Source organism: Mobula birostris, chromosome 16, assembly GCF_030028105.1.
Source record: "Mobula birostris isolate sMobBir1 chromosome 16, sMobBir1.hap1, whole genome shotgun sequence".
NCBI classification, from domain to species: Eukaryota; Metazoa; Chordata; class Chondrichthyes; order Myliobatiformes; family Myliobatidae; genus Mobula; species Mobula birostris.
In genome coordinates this window covers 73,344,304-73,367,979 of record NC_092385.1, presented here as the reverse complement: position 1 = coordinate 73,367,979, position 23,676 = coordinate 73,344,304, and the positions used below count along the sequence as shown (strand labels likewise).

Below are 23,676 nucleotides of genomic sequence, written 5' to 3'. Positions count from 1 at the left end.
AAGGAGTACACAAGTCAAGGCAGTGCGATAGGGAGAGTAACCTGTTACACACATAGCAGGCTCCCCATCTCCACACAGCTGATGAATCCAGTGGAACAGCAGAGACCCATACAGTTTGGCGTCAGAAGCATCACAGGATTGTCAGTCAGCATTGAACTCAACAAGGGACTGCCTTGGGGACTCCAGATCTGGACTTTTCCTGAAGCCTTTCCTCTGAGTGGGTATAGCCGCAATGCAGAGGTTTGAGATCAAAGTTTTCCTTCTAGATGAGTTTCCAACCACAGCAGATGTACCACATCTGCCCAGAGCAACTGGCTTTAAGGTGGTAGTAACCCACCTTTGCTCTTTCTTCTGTCATTTGAAGCCGCTCCACCAGGCTCAGTAGCTAAGCCATACATCAAGGCCAGGAGCTGAATTTGGTTGTCCGAGGTTATTTGAGATGCACGCTGTTAGGAGCATTTAGAAGACAGTGGGAGCTTATCCCCACCGCCTTCCCCAGCTATGACAACTCTTCGGAGCCATGGTGTGAAGTAGACCTGAAATTACTCAAATTTAATATGTGATTATAGTAAAAGCGTCATCATTGTTATCTCCAAGCTGCTTAAGTCCCTGTATAAAAATCACGCAGTAATGATGCTGAGATATACTAGCATGGGTAGACCTGTACAGTGTCATTGTAATACTTGGTTTTAATTGGAAATTGAAATTTTATGCCTATGTGTAACATTTCTAAATAAACACTCATCATAACAGTGTTCTTGAATGCTGAAACTTGCATTATATGTGTGGACCATTAACTTTAATGGGCCCAAGATGTAGAGTCATTACGAGTTGTATTTGACAATTTGTTGCTGAGACAAGTCTCCATTATACCTGAAGATCAATGATTAGAACAATTAAACAGGTTCTTTCAGTCTCAGTTCAACCATTAGTGTTTAGGATGATGCATTTATATTTTGTCTTGTACAGCATATTTCAGATAATCAGTGTTAAAGCTTAATCCATTTAGTTCGATTGCAACATATAGCAAAACTGAAAGGTTACACTTAGAACCAATTGTTGGAGTATGATAATTTGTTGTATAGTAATTGGCCTGTAGGGGCATTATGCTACAAATTCACCATTAACATTGATTGGCAGTGCAGTGGTGCAGGGATTGATGCTACTGTCAAGCAACTCCAGCGACCTAAATTCTGTCTGTGTGGTTTGCACTTTATCCCTATGCGAGTGTGGATTTCCTATGGATTTCTGGTTCTTCCCACATAGGTCAGTTGGCTGTAGTATATTAACTGCCATCCGAAGTAGTTGATAGAACAAGGGGAGGTGGAGATTACTTAAGAGTGAATGGGTTACTGACGAGTATCAGAATCGTGTTTAATATCTCTGCTATAAGATGTGCAATTTGTTGTTTTATGGCAGCAGTACAGTGCTATACATAATGAAAAGGAACTATAAAACGCAACGGGAAATGTACTGTGAATAAAAAATAGATATAAATAAGTAATGCAAACAGAGAGCAAAAGAAAATAGCGATGTAGTGTTCATGGGTTCATTGTCCATTCAGAAATCTGTTGGCAGAGGGGAAAAAGCTGTTCCTGAAATACTGAATATGTGTCTTCAGGCTCCTCTATCACCTTCTTGATGGTAGCATTGAGAAGAGGGCATGTCCTGGATGATGGGGATTCTTAATGATGGATGCAGCTGCCTTGAGGCATCGCCTTTTGAAGGTGTCCTTGATGTTGAGGAGACTAGTGCCCATGATGGAGCTGGCTGAGTTTGCAACTTTCTGCAGCTTTTTCCGATCCTGTGCAGTGGCCCCTCCATACCAGATGATGACGCAACCAGACAGTGGTCTTCAGGGTACATATGTAGAAATTAGTATTATGACAAAAATATCAATAGCTAATACAACACGGAAGTTGAGCTATATCCCTAGCTCAATAGGGTACTGATAGGCTCAGCTCTGAATATTAGGAAGCCAAAGTTCAATGAAGAACTTTGCTTCTGTCAGTACTGCCATGCTTCAACTGCTTGGATAGCTGTAGAATTTACTTCCCCCATTTTATGTGATGTTAGTCTTTCATTTAAATCAGAGGATCTGTTGATGTTTGTGAACTTCTGGCAAAGCAGAAACTTTCAATTTAGAGCAGCACGTGGGCCATATTAATGTCAACATGACATTAATTAAACGTAAAAGTATGAGCTTCCATTGCCTTTTCCTGTCCTCCAATCCAAAGCAATTTTATAGGCAAGATTTTTATTTATATCAATAGTCATAATGCAGAAGATTTTATAAGCTAAAATATGCAAATTCTGTATATTAAAAAATGATCATGTGACCTTTTGGTGATTTGGATTAAAGAATAAATTTTAGCCAGCAAGTTTTTGACTTCACATCTTGTTTAAAAAGAATTCTGCCACCATTGATTTTCTCTCTGTTGCAATAATGGTAACTTCCAACATGTGTTCTTGTCTTGGAATGGAGCTCAAACCGTTCAAAGTTCGAGTTAAATTTATTACCGAGTACATGTACGTGAGAACAGCGAGAAGAGTTTAAAAGGAAACAGATTTATAGAGCGGGCGACAGAGCAGGAAGGCTTTGGTTCAACGGGGCTTCGGCGATAACGGGTTGAGGTGAGGTAGGTTGCCTGTGTAGAGTACAGACAGGAAGAATGTGTGTGAGGCTGGTGTTCTGTGCTCAGTGTCAGATGTGGGAAGTCCGGGAGACTCCCAGCCTCCCGGCCGGCCACATCTGTACCAGGTGCATCGAGCTGCAGCTCCTTAGGGACTGCGTCAGGGAACTGGAGATGCAGCTCTATGACTTTCATCTGGTCAGGGAAAGTGAGGAGGTGATAGAGAGGAGCTATAGACAGGTAGTCACACCAGGGCCTGGGGAGACAGATAAGTGGGTAACAGTCAGGGGAGGGAAGGGCAGGAGTCAGACTCCAGAGAGTACCCCTGTGCCTGTACCCCTTGACAATAAGTAGTCCTGTTTGAGTACTGTTGGGGGGGGACAGCCTGCCTGGGGGAAGCAACAGTGGCCATGCCTCTGTCACTGAGTCTGGCCTGGTGGCTCAGAAGGGTACGGAAAGGAAGAGGATGGCAGCAGTGATAGGGGGACTCTATAGTTAGGGGGTTAGACAGGCAATTCTGTGGACGCAGGAAAGAAGCACTAATGGTAGTTTGCCTCCCAGGTGCCAGGGTACAGAATGTTTCTGATCGCATCCACGATATCCTGAAGTGGAAAGGAGAACAACCAGAGGTCGTGGTATGTATTGGTATCAACAACGTAGGCAGGAAAAGGGAGGAGGTCCTGAAAGCAGACTACAGGGAGTTAGGAAGGAAGTTGGGAAGCAGGACCACAAAGGTAGTCGTCTCGAAATTACTGCCTGTGCCACGCGACAGTGAGTGTAGGAATAGAATGAGGTGGATGATAAATGAGTGGCTGAGGGATTCGAGTAGGGGGCAGGCATTCAGATTTCTGGATCATTGGGACTTCTTTTGGGGCAGGAGTGACCTGTACAAAAAGGACTGGTTGCACTTGAATCCCAGGGAGACCAATATCCCTGGCGGGAAGGTTTGCTGAGGCTATTGAGGAGAGTTTAAACTGGGATTGCTGGGGGGTGGGAACCAAACTGAAACATAGAAACATAGAAAATAGGTGCAGGAGTAGGCCATTCGGCCCTTCGAACCTGCACCGCCATTTATTATGATCATGGCTGATCATCCAACTCAGAACCCTGCACCAGCCTTCCCTCCATACCCCCTGATCCCCGTAGCCACAAGGGCCATATCTAACTCCCTCTTAAATATAGCCAATGAACTGGCCTCAACTGTTTCCTGTGGCAGAGAATTCCACAGATTCACCACTCTCTGTGTGAAGTTTTTCCTAATCTCAGTCCTAAAAGGCTTTCCCCTTATCCTCAAACTGTGACCCCTCGTTCTGGACTTGCCCAACATTGGGAACAATCTTCCTGCATCTAGCCTGTCCAATCCCTTTAGGATTTTATACGTTTTAATCAGATCCCCCCTCACTCTTCTAAATTCCAACGAGTACAAGCCTAGTTCATCCAGTCTTTCTTCATATGAAAGTCCTGCCATCCCAGGAATCAATCTGGTGAACCTTCTTTGTACTACCTCTATGGCAAGGATGTCTTTCCTCAGATTAGGGGACCAAAACTGCACACAATACTCCAGGTTTGGTCTCACCAAGGCCTTGTACAACTGCAGTAGTACCTCCCTGCTCCTGTACTCGAATCCTCTCGCTATAAATGCCAGCATACCATTTGCCTTTTTCACCGCCTGCTGTACCTGCATGCCCACTTTCAATGACTGGTGTATAATGACACCCAGGTCTTGTTGCACCTCCCCTTTTCCTAATCGGCCACCATTCAGATAATAATCTGTTTTCCTATCTTTGCCACCAAAGTGGATAACTTCACATTTATCCACATTAAATTGCATCTGCCATGAATTTGCCCACTCATCCAACCTATCCAAGTCACCCTGCATCCCCTTAGCATCCTCCTCACAGCTAACACTGCCACCCAGCTTCGTGTCATCCGCAAACTTGGAGATGCTGCATTTAATTCCCTCATCCAAGTCATTAATATATATTGTAAACAACTGGGGTCCCAGCACTGAGCCTTGCGGTACCCCACTAGTCACTGCCTGCCATTCTGAAAAGGTTCCGTTTATTCCCACTCTTTGCTTCCTGTCTGCTAACCAATTCTCTATCCACATCAATACCTTACCCCCAATACCGTGTGCTTTAAGTTTGCACACTAATCTCCTGTGTGGGACCTTCTCAAAAGCCTTTTGAAAATCCAAATATACCACATCCACTGGTTCTCCCCTATCCACTCTACTAGTTACATCCTCAAAAAATTCTATGAGATTCGTCAGACATGATTTTCCTTTCACAAATCCATGCTGACTTTGTCCGATGATTTCACCGCTTTCCAAATGTGCTGTTATCACATCCTTGATAACTGACTCCAGCAATTTCCACACCACCGACATTAGGCTAACCGGTCTATAATTCCCCAGTTTCTCTCTCCCTCCTTTTTTAAAAAGTGGGATTAAATTAGCCATCCTCCAATCCTCAGGAACTAGTCTAGAATCTAACGAGTTTTGAAAAATTGTCACTAATGCATCCACTATTTCTTGGGCTACTTCCTTAAGCACTCTGGGATGCAGACCATCTGGCCCTGGGGATTTATCTGCCTTTAATCCCTTCAATTTACCTAACACCACTTCCCTACTAGCATGTATTTCCCTCAGTTCCTCCATCTCACTGGACCCTCTGTCCCCTACTGTTTCTGGAAGATTATTTATGCCCTCCTTAGTGAAGACAGAACCAAAGCAATTATTCAATTGGTCTGCCATGTCCTTGCTCCCCATAATCAATTCACCTGTTTCTGTCTGCAGGGGACCTACATTTGTCTTTACCAGTCTTTTCCTTTTTACATATCTATAAAAGCTTTTACAGTCAGTTTTTATGTTTTCTGGCAGTTTTCTCTCATAATATTTTTTCCCCTTCCTAATTAAGCCCTTTGTCCTCCTCTGCTGAACTCTGAATTTCTCCGAGTCCTCAGGTGAGCCACTTTTTCTGGCTAATTTGTATGCTTCTTCTTTGGAATTGATACTATCCCTGATTTCTCTTGTCAGCCACGGGTGCACTACCTTCCTTGATTTATTCTTTTGCCAAACTGGGATGAACAATTGTTGTAGTTCATCCATGCAATCTTTAAATGCTTGCCATTGCATATCCACCGTCAATCCTTTAAGTGTCATTTGCCAGTCTATCTTAGCTAATTCATGACTCATACCTTCAAAGTTACCCCTCTTTAAGTTCAGAACCTTTGTTTCTGAATTAACTATGTCATCCTCCATCTTAATGAAGAATTCCACCATATTATGGTCACTCTTACCCAAGGGGCCTCTCACGACAAGATTAATTAACCCTTCCTCATTGCTCAAAACCCAGTCTAGAATAGCCTGCTCTCTAGTTGGTTCCTCGAAGAGACGGAGGAAGAGGCGGTTGGCTCCCAAATAGAGAAAGCTTAGACACAGTGCGAGAGGGAGGATAGGCAGGTGATAGAGAATGGACGCGCTCAGACCGATGGCTTGAGATGTGTTTATTTTGATGCAATGAGTATTATGAACAAAGCGGATGAGCTTAGAGCGTGGATCAGCACTTGGAGCTATGATGTTGTGACCATTACAGAGACTTGGATGGTGCAGGAGCAGAAATGGTTACCTCGAGTGCCAGGCTTTAGATGTTTCAGAAAGGATAGGGAGAGAGGCAAATGTGGGGGTGTGGCACTGTTGATCAGAGATAGTGTCACTGCTGCAAAAAATGAAGTCATGGAGGGATTATCTACGGAGTCTCTACGGATGGAAGCTAGGAACAGGAAGGGGCAAATAACTCTACTGGGTATTTTTTATAGACCACCCCAATAGTAACAGGGACATTGAGGAGCAGGTAGGGAGACAGATTCTGGAAAGGGTTGTCGTGCTGGGAGATTTTAACTTCCCAAATATCGATTGACATCTCCCTAGAGCAAGGAGTTTAGATGGGGTGGAGTTTGTTAGGTGTGTTCAGGAAGGTTTCCTGGCACAATATGTAGATAAGCCTACAAGAGGAGAGGCTGTACTTGATCTGGTATTGGAAATGAACCTGATCAGGTGTCAGATCTCTCAGTGGGAGAGCATTTTGGAGATAGTGATCACAATTCTATCTCCTTTAGTACTGGATAGAGATAGGAACAGACAAGTTAGGGAAACGTTTAATTGGAGTAAGGGGAAATATGAGGCTATCAGGCAAGAACTTGGAAGCATAATTTGGGAACAGATGTTCTCAGAGAAATGTATGGAAGAAATGTGGCAAATGTTTAGGGGATATTTGCATGGAGTTCTGCATAGGCACAGTCCAGTGAGACGGGGAAAGGATGGTAGGGTACAGGAACTGTGGTGTACAAAGACTGTTGAAAATCTAGTCAAGAAGAAAGAAGAGCTTACGAAAGGTTCAAAAAAACTAGGTAATGATAGAGATCTCGAAGATTATATGGCTAGCAGGAAGGAGCTTAAGAATAAAATTAGGAGAGCCAGAAGGGGCCGTGAGAAGGCCTTGGCAGACAGAATTAAGGAAAACCCCAAGGCATTCTACAAGTATGTGAAGAGCAAGAGGATAAGACATGAGAGAATAGGACCAATGAAGTGTGACAGTGAAAAAATGTGTATGGGATTGGAGGAGATAGCAGAGGTACTTAATGAGTACTTTGCTTCGGTATTCACTACAGAAAAGGATCTTGGTGATGGTAGGGATGACTACAGCGGACTGAAAAGCCTGAGTATGTAGATATTAAGAAAGAGGATGTGCTGGAGCTTTTGGACAGCATCAAGTTGGATAAGTCACCAGGACCGGATGAGATGTACCCAGGCTACTGTGAGGGGCGAGAGAGGTGATTGCTGAGCCTCTGGCAATGATCTTTGCATCATCAATGGGGACAGGAGAGGTTCCGAAGGATTGGAGGGTTGAGGATGTTGTTCCATTGTTCAAAAAAGGGAGTAGAGATAGCTCAGGAAATTATACACCAGTGAGTCTTACTTCAGTGGTTGGTAAGTTGATGGAGAAGATCCTGAGAGGCAGGATTTATGTACATTTGGAGAGGCATAATATGATTAAGAATAGTTGGCATGGCTTTGTGAAAGGCAGGTCATGCCTTACGAGCCTCATTGAATTTTTGGGGGATGTGGCTAAACACATTGATGCAGGTAGAGCAGTAGGTGTAGTGTATATGGATGTCAGCAAGGCATTTGATAAGATACCCCACGCAAGGCTTATTGAGAAAGTAAGGAGGCATGGGATCCAAGGGATCATTGCTTTGTGGATCCTGAACTGGCTTGCCCACAGAAGGCAAAGAGTGGTTGTAGACGGGTCATATTCTGCATGGAGGTCGGTGACCAATGGTGTGCCTCAGGGATCTGTTCTGGGACCTCTTCTCTTTGTGATTTTTAAAAATGACCTGGATGAGGAAGTAGAAGGATGGGTTAGTAAATTTGCTGATGACACGAAGATTGGAGGTGCTGTAGATAATGTGGATGGTTGTCAGAAGTTACAGTGGGGCATTGATAGGATGCTAAACTGGGCTGAGAAGTGGCAGATAGAGTTCATCCCAGATAAATGTGAGGTGGTTCATTTTGGTAGGTCAAATATGATGGCAGAATATAGCATTAATGGTAAGACTCTTGGCAGTGTGGAGGATCAGAGGGATCTTGGGGTCCGAGTCCACAGGACACTTAAAGCTGCTGCGCAGGTTGACTCTGTGGTTTAAAAGGCATATGGTGCATTGGCCTTTATCAATCGTGGGATTGAGTTTAGGAGCCGAGAGGTAACGTTGCAGCTATATAGGACACTGGTCAGACCCCACTTGGAGCACTGTGCTCAGTTCTGGTCACCTCTCTACAGGAAGGATGTGGAAACTATAGAGAGGGTGTAGAGGAGATTTAGAAGGATGTTGCCTGGTTTGGGGAGCATGCCTTTTGAGAATAGATTGAATGAACTTGGCCTTTTTTCCTTGGAGCAACGGAGGATGGGAGCTGATCTGATAGAGGTGTATAAGCTGATGAGAGGCATTGATTGTGTGGATAGTCAGAGGCTTTTTTCCAGGGCTGAAATGGCTAGCACGAGAGGGCACAGTCTAAGGTGCTTGGAAGTAGGTACAGAGACGTCCAGGTAAGTTTTTTGCGCAGAGAGTGGTGAGTGCGTGGAATGGGCTGCCAGCGACGATGGTGGAGGCAGATACAATAGGGTCTTTTAAGACAGGGGTCCCCAACTTTTTTTGCACCGCAGACCCGTTTATTATTGACAATATTCTTGCGGTCCGGCCAACCCGGTTGGGTGGGTGGGGGGTAGGGTTGCCAACGGACAAGAGTAGCAGTCAAGTGCGTTGTTTACTCCGAGAAAGACTGCCATGACCATGAAGCCTTGTGCAGGCACCTGTGTGCACATGCGTGACTTGCGCATGCATACACATGCCGATTTTTTTTCTACAAATCGTTTTTGGTGATTCTGTTTGGCGGGGGGGGGGGGGGTGTTAATCATGACCGGTATATAGGTGATAAGTGGCTAATACACTCAATTTCTTTTCTAAAAGGGTTTATCTAACGAATTTAATATTAAACACACAGCGCATATTTTTCCTCGTATGAATATTGTGATAAGTCAATTATCAGGGGAGGACAGGGGAGCTTGAAGTAAGTGTTGAACGAACTTCCAGTAGAAGTGATAGATGCAGGTTCGATATTATTATTTAAAGAAAAATTGGATACGTATATGGACAGGAAAGGAATGGAGGGTTATGGGCTGAGTGCAGGTCAGTGGGACTAGGTGAGAGTAGCATTTGGCACGGACTAGAAGGGCAGAGATGGCCTGTTTCCGTGCTGTAATTGTTATATGGTTATATAAGTCACTTATAAGTCAATAGCATCATAACATTTTAAGTAACGTTTGGATATTAAACACACAGCGCATATTTTCCTCATATGAACATATAAAATCATTGCAACACACCAATATCGCTGAATCAGTGGGAGCCCCGGGTGTGTTTCCCTGCAACAAGACGATCCTATCGAAGGGTGATGGGAGACAGCGATACTCGAAGGGAGTTCCTTATGTCCAGTCTATTCCGCAATTTAGTTTTCATTGCATTCATTGCAGAAATCTGTTGGAAATGGAAGCAACATTTTCAGTGCTTTCGTGGCTATCTCAGGATATTCAGCCTTGACTTTGATCCGGAATGCCGGCAGAGATGTTATATCAAACATACTTCTCAGCCCGTCGTCATTTGCAAGCTCGAGGAGTTGATCTCCTTCCCGTGCTGACATGGATAAGGCGCGGGTAATGACCTTGCATGCGTTCAAGCTCAACAGTGGGCGTGACAGGGAATGAGGAAAGGTGCAGCTGACTCATAGCGCCAAATCATATTGTTTCCTCGCGGCTCATGAGCACATGCTTTGCGGCCCGGTACGGGTCCACGGCCCAATGGTTGGAGACCGCTGTTTTAAGAGATTCCTGGAAAGGTACATGGAGCTCAGGAAAATAGAGGGCTATGGGTAACCCTGGGTAATTTCTAAGGTAAGGACATGTTTAGCACAGCTTTGTGGGCCAAAGGGCCTGTATTGTGCTGTAGGTTGTCTATCTTTCTATGTCCCCATTTACAACCCTTTCTTGCTGGCAGTCAAAATAAATATAGGAAACACAATGGGACAATGAAAGATTGGACCCAAGGTAGTGGACAAACAACAAAGGTGCAAAAAAAAAACAAACTGCAAATATAAAAAGAAAGAGAAAAATAAATAAATAAATAATAAATATCACTACCATGATATGAAGAGTCTTGAAAGTTAGTCCATAGGTTGTAGGAATGGGGTGAGTGAAGTTTCCCCTCTGGTTTCAGAGCCTGATGTTTTGAGGGGTAATAACTGTTCCTGAACCTGATGGTGTGGGACCTGGACCTCCTCTACTTTCTTCCTGATGGCAGCAGTGAGAAGAGAGTATGTCCTGGATGGTGGGGGTCCTTGATGGATGCTGCTTTCCTGTGACATTGCTCCATGTAGGTGTGCTCAGTGGTGGAGAGGACTTGATCTGTGATGGACTGGCCTGTATTAACTACTTTTTGCAGGATTTTCCTTGGCATTGGTGTCTCCATACCAAGCTGTGATGCAACCAGCCAATACTCTATCCAATTTTTCCAAAGTTTTGGATGACATGCTGCCAAATCTTCACTAACTTCTAAGAAAGTAGAGGATCTGTTCGGGGTCCTGCCTATGTGCTGGACTCCAGGACAAATATTCTGAAATGATAACAGGGAGGAAATTAAAGTTGCTGAGCCTCTCCACCTCTGAATACTTGCTCAAAGACCTCCAGTTTTCACCTCCTAAAGTCAATTCTTTTTCGGTCTTGCTGAAAATGAGTGAAATGTTATTGTTGTGGCACCTCTCAGCCAGATTTTCAGTCTCCTTCCTATATGCTGATTTCTTTTCACCTTTGATTCAGCCAAACACAGTGGTGTCACCAGAAAACACAAATGGGGCATTGGTGCTATGCTTAGCCTCACAGTCATAAGTATAAAGCAAGTAGAGCAGGGGTTAAGTACACTGACTTCTGCTACACTTGAGCTGGCGGAGATTATGAAAGGGATGTTGCCAATCCAAAACGACTAGATTCTGCAAGTGAGGAAATAAAGGATCCAATTGCACAAGGAGGTATTGAGGCCAAGGTCTTAAAGCTTATTGATTAGTTTTGAGGGATACTTGTATTGAATGCCAAGCTGTAGTCAACGAAGAGCATCCTGATGTATACATCTTCACTGTCCGGATGTTCCAGAGTTGAGGGACTCATCAGAGGATCTGAAAACATAAGCAGATGTCATATATTTATTAAAAACCTTTTCTCTTGGTTATGAAGATGTTTCCCAATATCTTTGTTAATACCTGTGTCAGCCCTTATCCCTGCTTACTGCAACATTGCCATTTCAACACAGGTCACAAGATAAATTTATTTTTCATTCTGTAGGAGAGTCTCAGGTATTGCATTAAAGAATAGCTCATTAATATATTGCACAATTCAGCATATTATTATCAATGGAATGACTGAAAATCATTTGTTGGACATAATGAGTAAGAAAAGTATTGTCCTCAAGTTCAAGTGGATGAATATAGCAACACAGATCAAAATATTGTATGAGAAAATGTACATAAAATTAGAGAAGTATGCTTGAACTTGGATTTTTGAAGATTAGTGTGTAGGAAATTTGAGGAATATCTAATACCTGATTCAGTTTCCCTGTCTTGCAGCAGCAACAAATGATATTCATCTAGTCATGAATACTTCCTCATCTCTGATGGGAAATGGAACTCGAGTAGTTCATCTGCAAAAATAATAAAAGCAAAAAAACAGAAAATGCTGGAAATACACAGTCAAAAGAGAAACAATCAGTTAGTTTTCTGTTCAGAAAGCGTATGGCAAAGAGATTGTCAACCTGAAGCATTAACTATTTTCTCTTCCAACAGATGACAATGAATACAGTAGCAGGGATCAGAGCTGGTTCAGGTCATTAACAGAAATAGTGGAAAGCATTTTCATATCCAAGACAGGTTCTAAGCTCCATTCTAAGACGAGAATGTAATCTGGGGACACTGGGAACCTGCTGATTTTTTTTTTATTTTGCTTCATAAGATATGGCAGAATTAGGCCATTCAGCCTATTGAGTCTGCTTTGCCATTTGATCGTAGTTGATTTAGACCTTAAGACATCAGAGCAGAATTACGCCATTCAGCATATCGTGTCTGCTCCATTATTCCCTCATTGTTGATTTATTACCTCTCAGTCCCATTCTCCTGCCTTCTCCCTGTAACCTTTCACTGTCTTACTCATCAAGGTAGGTGATACCTGCAGGGGGAAGGATGAAGTAAAGAGCTGGGCAGTTGATTGGTGAAAGAGACAGAAGGCCATGGAAGGAAGAAAAGTGGAGAGGAGCACCAGAGAGAGACAATGGGTGGGCATGAAGATAAGGTGAGAGAGGGAGAAGGTGGGGGGTGGGTGGTCATTACCAGAAGTTCGAGAAATCGATGTTCATGCCATCAAGTTGGAGACTACCCAAACGGTGTTATTCCTCCAACCAAACTGTGGTCTCCTCCCGACAGAGGAGGAGGCCATGGATGGACATATTGGAATGAAAATGTGAACGTCCTGAAACGTCAACTGTACTCGTTTCCTAGATGCTTCCTTGGTTGCTGAATTTCTCCAGCATTATGTGTATGTTTCTCCACATCCACTCTATCTAGGCCGTTCAATGTTCAATAGGTTACAATGAGATTCCGAGATTCCCTCCTCATTCTTCTAAACTTCAGCAATAAAGGCCTAGAGCCATCAAATCCTCCTGATATTTAAGCCTTTCATTGAGAGAATCATTCTCATGAATGTCCTCTGGGCTCTCTCCAATGCCAGCACAGCTTTTCTTAGATAAGGGGCCCAAAACTGCTCACAATAGTCCAAATACAGTCTGAGCAATGCCTTATAAAACCTCAGCATTACATCCTTGCTTTTGTATTCTCGTCCTCTAGAAATGAATGCTAGCATTGTATTTGCCTTCCTCACCGCCGACCCAACCTGCAAGTTAATCTTAAGGGAGTCTCCCCAATTAGAAAATAGTATATGCCTTTATTCCTTCTACAAAAGTGCATGACCAATCACTTCACTATATTGCATTTGCCACTTTGCCCATTCTCCCAATCTAAGTCCTTCTGCAGACTCCTTGCTTCCTCAACATTACCTGCCCCTCCGCCTATTTTGATATCATCTGCAAATTTATCACCAAGCCAACAATTCCATCGTCTAAATCATCAATGTATAACATGAAAAGTTCAGACCACCACTGGTCACCGGTAGCCAACCACAACAAGCCACATTTATTCCCACTCTCGGTCCCCTGCTAGTCAGCCAATCTACCATCCACTTTAGTATCTTTGCTATAATACCATGAGTCCATGGGCTGTTACCTTGTTAAGCAGCTTCATGTGCAGCACATTGTTAAAGACTTCTGAAAATCCAAGTGAAGAACATCCACTGACTTTCCTTTGCCTATTCTACCTGTTATTTTTTCAGAGAATTCCAACAGATCTGTCAAGCAAGGTTCCCCTTAAGGAAACCATGCTGACTTTGGTTCATTTTATCATGTGCCTCAAGTACACTAAGACCTCACCCTTAATAACGCCAACATCATCCCAACCACTGAAGTCAGGCTAGCTGGTACGCAAGCCCCTTTCTTCTGCTTCCCTCCTTTCTTAAAGTGTGGAGTGACATTTGCAATATTCCAGCCTTCCAGAGCCATTCCAGGATCTAGTGATTCTTGAAAGATCATTACTAATGCCTGCACAATCCCTTCAGCTACTTCTTTCAGAACACTAGGGTGCAGTCCATTTGGTCCAGTTGATGTTTCTACCTTCAGACCTACCTGTCAGCTTCCCAGGCACCTTCTCCTTAGTTAAAGCAACAACACTAATTCCCCTCTGACATTCTCAAATTTCTGGCAAACTGCAAACGTCTTCTGCAATGAAGACTGACATAAAATACTTACTTAGTTCGTCTTCTATTTCTTTGTCCCCTGTTATTATCTCTCCAGCATCATTTTCCGGCTATCCAATATCCACTCTCAACTCACTTTTAATCTTTATATTGTACAGTATCTCTGAAAGACTTTTGGGATCCTCTTTGTTTTCCTTCTTAACCCCATTCTCCAACTTTCTCACCATAACCTATTGCAGCCATACAAATTAAGTACACATCAGCCTTTGCTTTAAGTATACTCTCCAGCCATCTGTGGCAATGAATTCCACAAATTCACTACCCTTAGACTAAAGAAATTCCTTTTCATCTCTGTTCTAAAGGTGCACCCTTGTATTCTGAGGCTGTGCCCTCTGGTCCTAGATTCCCCCACTTATTGGAAACATCCTCTGGAAGTCCACTCTATCTAGGCTTTTCAATATTCTGTAGGTTTCAAGGAGATCTCCCCATCATTCTTCTAAACTCCAGCACAGGCCCAAAGCCATCGAATGCTCTTCATAGTATTTCTGTTTTCTGAATTTGCTCCCCATTTAGAAAATAGTCCATGCTTTAATCCTTATACGTGACCATACCCTTCCTTACACTATTCAATCTGCCACTTTTTCTGCCCATGTCTTTTTTCAAACTTCCTGCTTCCTCAGTACTACCCCTCCACTTATCTTTGTATCATCCGCAAACCTGACGACAAAGCCATGGGTTCTGTCTTCAGGATCGTTAACTTATAACACAAAAAGTAGCAGACCTAAAACCAATCACTACAAGCGTCACTAATCACCAGCATCCAACCAGAAAAGGCTCCATTTATTCCCATTCTGCTTTCTGCCAGTCAGCCAATCTTCTGTCCATGCTAGTACTTTTCCTGTAACTCCTTAGGCTTTTATTTTGTTTAGCAGTTGACGTTTTGGGCCGAAACCTTCAGCAGGACGCATCCCTTTTACTCCTTATATAGTGTAAATAAACTTTACATATAGAAGTAGAAAGCCCTTAACTCCGAGTGGAGTCATCGGGATGGCGTCATGACAGCGTTTTATTTTTAGCAGGCTTTCTTATTTTTACGAGGCCGAGTTGCTAGCTCGACTCGCAACCCAGCACGGATGGAAAGCCTTTGCTCCAAAGTCTGGCGCTGATGCCACTACACCACCAGCTGGCTAAACTTTACATATACTCTTCTATATTATTTGCTAGCTTATCTTCATATTATATCTTTTCCCTTATTGCTTCTTTAGTTCCCCAACTGATTTTAAAAGCTTCCCAATCCTCTACCTTCCTACAGTTTTTGCTATTCTGAACGCCCACTCTTTTGTTTTTATGCTGTCTTTGACTTCCCTTGCCAGCCATGTTTGCCTCATCCTCCATTTGATTTGTCTTCTTTCAGATGAATCAAACCTGCATCTTCTGAATTACTCCCAGAAACACAGCCATTGCTGCTCTACCATCATCCCTTTTAGGGCCCCCTTTCAAACAGAGAAACTTCAGCCAGCTCCTCTCTTGTGCCTCTGTAGTTAACATTTACTCAAGTGTATTACTGGTACATCCATCCATTTGAGCTTTACCCGCTCAAACTGCAGAGTGGATTCTGTCATATGATGATCACTGCCTCCTCGAGGTTCCTTTGCCTGAACCTCACTAATCAAATCTAGCTCATTACACGATACCAATTCAAAATTGCCTTTTCTCTAGTGGGCTTGACCACAAGCTGCTCTGGAAAGACAGCCCGGAGGCATTTTACAAATTTCTTCTCTTGGGATTGAACACCAACCTGATTTTCCCAATCTACTTGCATATGTTAAAGTTTACTATCTACTGTTGTAATTTGTATCCCACATCCTAGCTACTGTTTGGAGTTGTGAACATTCTTGCTTGTGGAAGGCAGTAGCTGATCAAACTTTTGGTGAAGGCCAGGACCCAAAATAAATAGGACCTCTTCAATGATACACTTGCTTAGCCTATTGAAGAATGAGATAGTTTGGCCATATTTTAAGCTATGTGGTGAAAAGGAAAATAACTGTATCAAGTTTTATGCTTACAGGTGGATGGGGTGTCTCATATAATCTCTCTTACCTTTTAACAATACATATTTTCTATTTGTCCATTGATCAGCTCATGACTACTCTTGACATGAAATGGCATTGTGTTGGAATGAAGATGCAACATGAAGCTAGAATAGGAAACTATGATGTGAAAACTTTAGTAACAGATACAATAATGCAGTCAGATTGGTCTCTAATACTCTTAAAATCAATGTAACCAGGCCAGCTAATTTGGGATCTTCAAGGAAAGATATCACTAAGAATTTGTATTCTTCCTCCTTTATTTCAGTTAACCCTGCAAACCAGTGTAGTAATGAAAGTAGTGTCCTTTCCGAGAAAGTGTGAACTGTCACAATTTCTTCTTCTCCAACCCTTTGCCTTTTCCACTATCACCTCCTAGTTTATTACTTTATCCTCCCTCCCCAAAACACCAGGCTTCAACTATCACCTTCTAACTTGGCCACTAATTATTCTGGCTTCTTTCCCCTTCCTTTCTAGTCCTGATGAAGGGTTTCAGCCCAAAAAATGAACTGTTTATTCATTTCCATTGATACCGCCAGATGTGTTGAGTTCCTCCAGCATTTTGTGAATGTAATTAATGGCTGATGATTCTGAATTTTTAGCTGGTCATTGGTATCTTATACTACTGAAAGTAAAAGTTTAGTTTGCTAACAAACATAAAATGTTACTGTGGTCCAGGGTGCTCTGAGGAAGTAGATTGGTGCTTATATCATCCATGTTTATCACGTTTTGTAATGAGTGCCTTCTGTCTTGTTTAGTGCAACAATGCATTCAAATATTCAAATAATGTTGAAAGTTGGTGAGTTAACTAAATGCATTATTTTTAAGCTTGTTGAAGGCAGGAAATTGGGTGAGATTTTGAGCTTTGAACAGAATGTGTGGAGGCCAATTTAGACACTTTGAGTCAGTGAGCAAATGCATGGTAGTTGCAGCATATAATGTAGTTAAATGTGGAGTTTGCTTTCCAGAAAACAAAGTTGTTATTTAAGTAATGATACATTGGGAAAGTTGTTACACAACAGGATCTACTTGTCTTCTAAGCTTGACAAATTTTCTATCTAGACATGTTCCAAATCTTCTGGCTGAACATTGGACATTTGAAACTGTTGAATTTCTCCTTTCCACTTGGTGTCAAAACTGACCGTTATTGGTGAGAGTAGTGAATGCTGTGGATGTTTGGTGGATTGGAAAGTAACTGTGAGGAGAGGAGCAGACTTGGTGTTTTAAGAAACCATTTGTGGGTGGGGCATCATTTTGGAGCATTATCTCTGTTCTTTCCTGTGGATTCCGTGTTCTTTTTTTAATTTGCTGTTTTTGTTTCAGATTTTCAGTGTCCGCAATTTTTTAGCTTTCCAATATCTATTTTTGATAAAACTAGGGGTTTCTTTCTTCACATCTACTGGTTGACCTGTCAGGCTTTATTAGTCCTGTCTAATTCAGTCTGCCAGCATTTGCTGTCTTCCGTATCTCACAACAGCAAGTTTTTTTTGTTTCTCTCTCTACTTGCACCTCCAGTCATTAGTTCCTATTAACAAGCAGCCTACACCTTCTCTGACCACAAACGAGAACATCTGGCAGATGCTAGAAATCTGAGCAACACACACAAAATGGTGGAGGAACTCAGTAGGCCAGGCAGCATCTATGGAAAAAAATAGTACAGTCGGCATTTCAGCCTGAAACATTGACTGTATTTTTTTTCCATAGATGCTAACTGGCCTACTGCATTCCTGCAGAATTTTGTGTATGTTGTAACATCTTCTCAGAGTTCACTACATTTGTGTCTAATAATTTCTTTTTCTCCTATCACTTTTCTTCCTCAGCAGCTTTAAACTTGCCAGTTCTGGTGAAAGTCACCGACTTGAAGCAATAACTGTTTTTCACTTAATTGCTGATAATTTCCAGAATGATTTTTATATCAAACATAGGAGCATTTATTCTTAATAGTAATGTTTGTGACCTCCTATAAATTATGTTAGTTGCAGAAGAGATGAATATTTTTCATAATTATTCTTGCCAAAGCTAGTGAACAAGCATCTTTTTCACCATGCCATTATGAACATATTTTATCCACATGGAATCATTGCAATGAAATTCTAATTTTCCCATTGGAAGGAAGTAACTATCTGTCTTTCAGCTACTGAAGGGATGCTGCACCCACTCTTGGAAAACTAATTTGTAAAAGTTGAAAGAGATTTGTTTCGTCAAATAATTAATGCATATAATTTTTATCCTATTAAAATGCCATTTTGATGGCTATTAGCAGGCCTCACTGGTAAGACTGACTCTGAGTTGTAACAAAGCACATCAGGAACTGATTTTTTTCTTAATATAATTATTTGCTACCTCATTACTTTTACTCATTGTTGAAGACACCCACTTATAACTGTTGTGGTCGATATGCCTCATTCCAGGAAAATACTGCATAACTCCGATCATTGTGGTTGTGTAGAAAAGTTGTGAGCTGTGTGAAGTGATTAACTGCTGCAGCATAGAGAACATAAACTGATTTCACTAAGTTATTTGCATATTCAATGTGTTTTATTGTTTTATTCTTTTCTAGTGATATATGATGGATGCCCCAAATCACTCAAGGCTGGTGTTTGGTGGCCACGAACAAAATTTGGTCTCCAAGCAGGTGTAATGTGTCCTAAAGGGTCCTTTGGTGAGTGACTATTCTGTTGCTTTACCATGACATTTTCCTTCATGTTAGACCTGTGGTCTGTTTATCCATAACCTACTGGAAAAACACGTGAAGACAAGTTTCTGCAGGTGCTGGAAATCCAGAGTAACACACTCAAAATACTGGAGGAACTCATCCTGTCAGGCAGCATTTATGGAGAGAAATAAAGTGTAATGTTCTGAGCTGAGACCCTTCGTCAGGAAATGCCCGAGTTCCTCCAACATTTTGTGTGTGTTCTTATTGGAAAGAAAATGCTCTTATTATTGGCATTGGTGTATTATTGCATGTACCAAGATACAGTGTAAAACATATCATGCATACTGTTTATACAGATCAAATTATTGAGCTAGAATAAGGTAAAACAATAACAATGTAGAAGAGTAAAAGCTACCTGAAGGGTAAGTAAACGATAAAGCCCAAGATCATAACAAGGTAGATTTTGAGACCATCTCACTGTATTAGAGGTCTGTTCAGTAACCTGATAACAAACAGCAGGATAGAAGCTCTCCTTGAGTCTGGTGGTACGTGCTTTCAGGCTTTTTTATCTTCTGCCTGATGGGAGAAGGGAGAAGAGGCAATGTCCAATGTGGATGGGGGTCTTTGATTTTCCTGGCTGCTTTACTGAGGCAGGGTCAGAGTCCATAGAAAGGAGGCTGGTTTCTGAGATGAGCCATGTCAACAGCTGTGCAGTTTTATGCCATCACCGGCAGAACATTTGCTAAACCAAGTTGTTATGCATCCAGACAGAATGCTGCACGAATAATGTTATGGAACCTTAATGGAGGTTCAGTAGCCCATTATCTCCTTCACCTTGTCAGTGATAGCAGAAAACATTTGGAACTAAAAGGATCAATTTATTAAAGATAAGTAAATTGAGATATATATGTTGCTGAATACAGTTCGTTAGAATCTGTTTGTAGAGAAAGGGTGTGCACCTGTACTTCAAAATGGAACTGAATGTTCTTAGATCAAAATCCTAGCAAAGTTCTGTCCATAAAAATGCTTTCACTGATCTGTGTTCTTACCATCATTTTATTGTAATATAATGTGCTTTGTTGTAATGTTCTTCTCATCATTCAAAATTTGTAACTAGTAATATTACCAGGTATATTTTCGATCCACTATTTGTGTTTTATTCTTAATAGCTACAGATTTAAATCTAAATCCAAGCTAACTATCAGAGTAAAAATAAATGCAAAAGGCAAACTAAGACTAAATGCAAAGGATTTGGCTAGTTAAAGTTTAACAAAATGCCTATTAGTTATTTATAAAAGTAAAACTGTTGCTATTCGTGAACATAATGTGAATCTATCACAGGTGCAGATAACTGCACAAGCATTGTTCATGCACTTCTTTTGAGAATCACTTAGTGACATGCAGTAGTGGAACAAACTGGTGAAAGTTATTGAATCACTTTCTTTCTTTGCTCTCTGCCTAATTTTCATTCCATTGAAACCAATGTGTAAGTGAACTGATACATAACTCCTTCTGATTCACTCTCACTTGTTTTGCACCGCTTCCCTGGACACCTTTAAAGTCCTCAACGAGCTGATTCCCCATTGAAGAGTAGGTAATCTGACATATAACAGTGAATTTGAAACACTGTCCACTAATTTTAAGAGTCTATCTACTATTCACTCAAAAGTAATGGATATAGGTTTGCATATCAAGAGATCATAATTCACATCAATGAAAAGTGAGAAATGTTTGATTCAGTTCAGACTTTTATCAGTGGCTATGGACAAGTTTTCTTTAGCAAGACTAGGTAGTTAGTCCCTTAAAGTCCAAGCAGCATGATCCAGTTTTTGCTTTTTTATTTTTATTTTATCATCTTGTCAATATGGGCTTGGTATGCCCAGAGAATTTGAAAAAGCAAGTTCCCAATATTTTGACTAATCAGTCAGATTTTAACAAGATGCTTAAAAATTGACATTGACTGGAGTTGTGTTTGAGGTCTTGGATACAGATTTTGTCTTAAGGTAAAGGCAGATGTGAAACAAATACCTCATAAACATATACCAGCTTCCTAGTTCAACAGTCAGTAGCTTTAGTACTTCAAACTCAATTTGGGAAGGTCTTCACCATATTTGACTCATTTTATTTGTCATACAAGCACACTTGCCTATTCACATGCTTTTTTTTACTGTCTAACCCTTAATTCTGTCAATCACTATCATTTTTGGTACTTTTCCACTCTTCCACCTCTCTTGAAAAAATGCATATTTGACATCAGAATGCCTTCTTACCACCATTGATGCCTATGAGTTGTTTTGATTCAATATTAATGCTAAACAGTACTGCTTCATATTCCATCTCTTTTATAAGCTTGCAGTACTTCTCCATGTGAACAAAAGAATTCTAAATGTACCTTTAGTTTTGAAGTCTTGCCTTGGGCCAGTCTTTAGCCCTCTCTATACGCTGTTTGAGCATGTAGATTTCCTTTCTTTTCTCTTCTTTCTTTTTATGATCTTGACTTGTATTTTTCCCCTCTTTTTCCTTGCTTTGCAGAGATGCGGGCTGGTGGTAAGTTGTTCTGCTCACTGCTGGATTATGTGACGCTTTGCTTGGCTTGGTGTAGAAGTTTGCATAAAGCCTGACTTTCCCAGATACTGACCTTACAATTTTACTGTCTTCAGGCACTGCAATTCGACACTGTGGGGAGGAGCAAGGCTGGTTGGAGCCAGATCTATTTAACTGTACATCTCCACCCTTCACACAACTAGCAGAGAATGTAAGTACTCATTTAAAAACTGTTAACAACAGGAATTCTGCAGATGCTGGAAATTCAAGCAACACACATGTTTGTTGCTTTGAAAACTGTTGCTGCATTTCACACTCTATTCTATCCATTTTATAAGACAGTCAACTTAAAAATGCTTTTGGCTAAACTTCTAATTACAATATTACAATTCTGCATATTGTATTTAGACAGGTACATAGACAGGCAAGGAATCAAAGTATAACTATCATGTGCATGGCGGTTTGGATTAGCATTATGCTGGCACAGATATCATTGGCCAAGGAGCCTGGATCTGTGCTGTGCTGTTCCATGTACTGTGTAGAGCAGCCACTAACAGCATCTCTTCCAGCTAAAACAGGCCCAGTTTTGCTTGATTTAAAGATGGATGTTTTTGTGAAGCATAATATTTTGAATTTCTCCACCATGAGAGTAAATGATTAAAGATTAGCCTTTTATTTGCCACATGTACTTTGATATGTACAGTGAAATGTGTCATTTACACCAAATAAAATCAGTGAGAATTGTACTGGGCATCCCACAAGTCTCAAAACACTTTTGATGCCAACGTAGCATGCCCACAACTCACTAAACCCTAACCTTAAATCTTCGGAATGTGGGAGGAAGCTGGAAGACCCGGAGGAAGCACGTATGCACCCCTTACAGGCAGTGGCAGGAATTGAAATCTGATCAGTGATTGCTGCTGCTATAAAGTAATATGCCACTCTACAGTGCCACCCTGTGAGATGAATGGCTATTGATGAATTATACATGTAACTTATCAGCTCTCTGAGACATGTGAAGTACCTAACTAACGTGAGAAGATGAATTTGTACTTTTTCCTCAATTCTGGTAATCCAGCAGCTAATTTTGTTTAATTTTATCTACATGCGTAGTGCGATTTCTGTGACACTGAAGTTTGTCTTTGTTTCCTTCCATACGTCGAAAGCTTGCAAGTTTGGAAAGGAATAAAACTGAACTAAATACTATAGAGGCAAAGAAGCTAGCTCGACGTATAAGGACAATCACAGAAGAGATGGACCATTACTTTGGGAATGACATCTACATTACATACAGACTCCTCTTGAAGATGCTGGGATTTGAATGCACTCAGCGTGGACTTAATCTTACAGCGACACAGGATGTACACTTTACAGAGGTAAAAATCGCAAGGAGTGAGTTGCATAAGAAACACAACACAACAATTTGCTTATAAGTCATTGCCAACCCTTAATCAGGTACACTAAACACCAGGTAAAAGGCAACAATTTATTCCCATCTGGTGTAATAGTAATGTTTGTTTTAACTCTTGTTTCTGTACAGAGCACGTAAAGGTGAACAGTTTAACGCCATCTGGCATTGTACGAATCTGACAACAGAAGACTGTTCTCAGTAATAACCTGCTCATTGAAGTTAAATTAAGAAGGAAAGGTAGAAGAATAATGTATTATGGACAAGAGCCAGCATTAGCTCCAATGAGATCTGAGTTAATATTACTGATGATTTATTTATTTATTTTTACTTATTTAGAGATAGAGCACAGAATAGGCCCTTCTGGCTCTTCCAGTGAAGAGAGCTTTATGAGTGTACGTGGGAAAGGACTTGGAGTTACTGCCAAATTCATTTATGTTTTTGCACCACTTGGTAAATAATGTACAGGTATAGCCTATGGAGGCATTGTCTGTGTTTTTTCTTGACTGTGCCCATGTGTCACTCTTATCAATGGAAACCATTGGGAAAAATCAGTGTGAAGATTTAGTGAACATGTTCCAAAATGTAATCGGGGCGGCGCTGAGGTGGTGCTAGCTGGTGCTATAGCACCAGCAGAAATTACAATAGCACCACCAAGAAATTAACTGAAATTTGACATACAAATTGCAGCTGCTTTGCTTTCTCTGTATAGTTTTGAATACAGCTTGTTTCTTCAGTTGATCTAGTGAAACAACGCCCCCAATTACCATAGCACCCACGCAGCAATAAAGTTATAAACCCTGTGCTGGTCTAAGGTCAGATCCACTCTACACTTCTGCTTATTTATTCGTTGTCAATGTCTTGCCGTTGCTATCCTCAGATCAGT

General features: G+C 41.4%; 1 protein-coding gene across 1 annotated transcript in view; it reads left to right on the top strand.

Annotated features, from left to right (window-relative positions):
• celsr3 (cadherin, EGF LAG seven-pass G-type receptor 3) overlaps nucleotides 1-23,676 on the top strand; it is a 359,789-nt gene that overhangs the window by 234,660 nt on the left and 101,453 nt on the right. The window contains exons 16-18 of the mRNA XM_072280082.1: nucleotides 18,743-18,844; nucleotides 21,499-21,593; nucleotides 22,549-22,758. Of these exons, the coding sequence (XP_072136183.1) occupies nucleotides 18,743-18,844; nucleotides 21,499-21,593; nucleotides 22,549-22,758 (407 nt within the window). The remainder of the gene's footprint in view (nucleotides 1-18,742; nucleotides 18,845-21,498; nucleotides 21,594-22,548; nucleotides 22,759-23,676) is intronic.